At 42.7% G+C, this 3,892-nt stretch overlaps 1 protein-coding gene across 1 annotated transcript; it reads left to right on the top strand.

Moving 5' to 3' along the window:
* Positions 1–3,257: 3,257 nt before the first annotated feature.
* Positions 3,258–3,665, top strand: LOC146867574 (myb-related transcription factor, partner of profilin-like). Its single transcript, XM_085622924.1, has one exon. It carries the CDS (start codon positions 3,258–3,260, stop codon positions 3,663–3,665), a length of 408 nt encoding a protein of 135 aa, XP_085479050.1.
* The last annotated feature ends 227 nt before the right edge of the window (positions 3,666–3,892 follow it).

The raw sequence follows: 3,892 nt of genomic DNA, 5'->3' as shown, positions 1-3,892 counted from the left end.
ATCATGCGTTATTTGAGACAAAAATGTACTGCAGGTGCACGGGGAGCAACATGAATGAACGGAAACTGAGCAGCTGCTATTTTGTGGGGCTTATCTCCTTTGCACTATATTTTAGCAGGAAATGCGCTGGTTTTGCATTTCTCAAAATTATACAATTTTCAAGCAATTTAGCATAATTACACAAATGTGAATTACATGATTTCCGCATACACCTACTTGCAGCACAAATTACTATATAAAACCTATATTAGTTTAATATAAACCTAAATTAATATTGAAAAAAATATAAAATAACTGATACATATTTTGCATCATCTCATCAAGTGCAAATTATCCTGCGTGTTTTATTTTCTACAAGAGACATTTCCTCGTTATTCTGTGCTAGGAGGAAAAGAGAATGACCATTGATCACTTTACTGCAGATTCGTTTTTAACTCTTCATTTAAGTACCTGTTTATATCAACATGTGTTTACTGTATGTGCTAGCTTAAGAAAATAAGAGGACTAATTAATACATGGGAGCAAATGGTGAGTCAGATGTTCAAAGACATTTTGCTATTGCAAACCCTGCGGTTTGCAAAACGACAGGGTTCAATGGCTTTTTTCTATTCATGAAATCAATTTTTCGAGTCAAAAAAGCGCTTTTCTCTATGAAAGGGGCCCCCATCCTAATTACTAAAAGCTATGGTACTTATCAATGGTTTGCCCGTTGATCAATTACTGCGATCTCAAAGTAACTAATAGACAGCATGTCACTTGCCCGAGGCACACCCAGAAAAATGTGATTACTTTAGAAAGCGAAGCCAGGAGTGACCTGTGCAGCAGTGAGTCTCCTGGTCTCTCTTTAGGGTGACTATCAAGAACTGCACTGGCCTGAGGTGGGCTAAAACTGCCTTACCACTTAATCTGTCTACACAAGCCCAAATTGGGATAAGAGTACCCTTCCAATATGTCTGTGCCAGTCCAAGTCAAAATACTACTGCCTTGCCAGGTGATCTGTCTGCACTGGCAGGAGTTGAAGTACAACTGCCTTGCTAGCCAATCCGTGCAACAGCCCAAGCTGGGCTGCAGCTGCCCTGCCATGTGCTCTGTCTGCACCAGCCCATGAGTGTGCAACAAGTGCTAAAGACCTCGGGATCTGCACTACAAGGGCAACTGAGCAGCATCCACCTGCTCGCTAGGTAGGTTGTCCTCCAAAGATACGGACTGTGCTCGACCTCCCCTGCAGCCGTGGCAGGAACAGCATGCGAGTAACACAGGACTCTGCCTCCTGTTGGGGAAAAGCCACCGCAACGCACTGAAGCAAGCATAAGGAGTTGAAATAGTTTCCTTCCCATTACATCAATGGGGATAGCAACAAAGTGAACTGGTCGCACATTTCACTGTGTGGTTAGCGTGACCTGCATCTGAGCCTAATTCATGCTCCTGCCAAGGTTTACTGGGGGATTACCAGGGTATCCCGGGTGGGAGAAAGCAGGGAGAGAGGGATGAGTGCAGCACGATGAAGGGAACGGTGATCAGGGTCATCACCTCTATTCATAAAATGGATGGATTGCATAGTATTTAGTATTGCTGTGAGAGGAAAAGTACTTTCTTTTTCAGGACCACAAATGCTGGGCTGGACTTTGAGTTGCTATGTCTGTTGGTTGACTGTTGAGTTCTGAGCTTGTGTTCCTATGCTAAGACTGTGACTTCTCACCATCGCTCCCCAGGGTATACTGGCCCACTTTGCAAAGCCATGGTAGAACAGTCCACAGTTTTAAACAGCCTCAACTATCTTGGCTGGAGCCCAGTAGCCCCTGTCTGCCCAGTGGTCCCCTGAATGGGGTCTGACAGTCATCTATGGACCTATCGTCACAAAAGGTGTAGACTTCATTGACAATAGGCTGGGTGGCAGAAATGGACAAATGTATGATTGCTGAAAAAGATGTCAATAAATCCAGGGGCTGTCCGAAAAAATGGGACAAAAAATGTGGTGGGTGGAATGCACATGGAGGGGGATTTGTGTATTTCACTAACGGTAGAATTGGAAATGTCAAAAAGGGGGGATCGTGAACATGTACTGATGGTCTAAAACAATGTGCATGATAAATGTTGATATATAAATGCCTTATTTGTAACGGAATATATGCAACTGCAATTCTGAATGTGATAAGTTTGACTTCAATAAAAATGTTAAACAAAAAAACCAAAAAAAGATGTAGACTTTCTATTATTAACTCTAAAGGGATGATATTTTTACACACTATATTTAGGACACAATATTTATATCAGTCAATATTCTGACAATGGTTTTATATACCATATCACAAAGGCAATAAAATCCCGGCATCTACAAAAATAATCATCAGTATAAGCAACATCATAACAGTCATGCAGCAATTGAGTTCTTCATGCTCTACACAAGACATTTTATAATGTATCAATGTTTAGTCAGTCAAATGTTGCTGTCTTTCGTGCAGTCATCCATGCAGTCACTCATACTTTGTCTTCCTTTTCCATTCAATATGCATTCTAGATTCATACCCATCCGTTGGTACACCCACCGTACAGACTTTTGCCTCAGTTTCCTTGACTGCAGTACCTCTGCATCAGAATCATTTTATGTAGCTAGACACCTGCCTTCTCCGTGCCTCCATGCCAAGATTTGTATGCCTGCAGTTGGCCCCTCACTCAGGCATTCTTGAAGGTGACATTGAGCCCTTACTCACCTTATATACAGTCTTAATTGGCCTCCTGTGCAGTCTTCTTCTTGCATTTCCTTTGGCCCTATTGGATGATTGTTTCCAGTGTTGGACTCCATGATTATTTCAGCAACCATCCTTTGCAACCCTGACCATTTTGGCATTTTCCTGGGTTGTATATGTATAATTGTCTGGCACACTTATCCCAGACTTAGGGGCAGGTGCATCAAGCATCCCATGTGCGATTTCTAAATTGCGATTTTTAAGTAATCGTTATTTAGGTAATCGCAAAAGGCTATGCATCAAACAATTCGCTATTTTTTTGCTATTCTGTGAAAATCACAATCGTTAAAAGTGATTACGTATTGCCGTATCGCAACAAGCAAATCCACAAATACAGAATCGCAAATAGTGATTTTGTTCAGGTCCATGCAGCTTGATGACATCACCACCAAGAAGTGAGTCTGAGATTGCTCACACCTGTTCACTGAGAGAGGCACAAGAGGAGGCAGACTGTTGGAGCTGAGCAGAAACAAGCTTTTCTGTGAGCAGAATCTGTGGACTAACACCAACATGGCTTCTGAAACAGGGGGCAAGAAAGCTGAAGGGAGAAAGAGGAAGCTGAAATTCAGTGACAGAGAACTTGAAGTCCTCAATGACGAAGTCGTGCAGAGCCACGACAAAGTGTTTGGCAAGCAGTCACTGCAGGTCCCAGAGTCTGTCAAAAGGAAGATTTGGCTTTGGATCCAAGCAAAGGTCAATGCAGTGGGGGTCACACAGCACTCAATTTCCGACCTGCGCAAGCGCTGCTATGACCTGCGTAGCCGTGCTAAAGAAAGGGTGGCTGCAAGGCTTGCCAATGCCAAAAAAACTGGAGGGGGACCATCTACAGAATGTGCCAACACACCCTTGGAGGACATGGTGGAGTCCACACTGCAGCCGAAAGCAGTTGTTTGCATCAAACAGGTTGACACCTCTTAAGAGGCCAGTACCTCACAAAATAAGAACAATGAAAATATTAATTTATAGTTTAATCTAAAAAATGCTAGCCCCCAATGCAGTTCATGCTTAGTGTAGCAAATCTGACTCCACTCCACATTTGACCTGCCACACCCAAATGCTTTATGGTAGTAGCATACAGAAAATTGTAAGTGAAAGGCAAGGAAGGATCAAAGCAGAATTAGTGCATCAGAGTACACCAAGAAATT

Source organism: Triturus cristatus, chromosome 1_2, assembly GCF_964204655.1.
Source record: "Triturus cristatus chromosome 1_2, aTriCri1.1, whole genome shotgun sequence".
Classification (NCBI taxonomy): domain Eukaryota; kingdom Metazoa; phylum Chordata; class Amphibia; order Caudata; family Salamandridae; genus Triturus; species Triturus cristatus.
This window is presented reverse-complemented; position numbering and strand designations above follow the sequence as displayed.

Excerpts from the sequence above, each read along its gene's own strand:
- LOC146867574 (XM_085622924.1), top strand. The coding sequence starts at position 3,258 with ATGGCTTCTGAAACAGGGGGCAAGAAAGCTGAAGGGAGAAAGAGGAAG.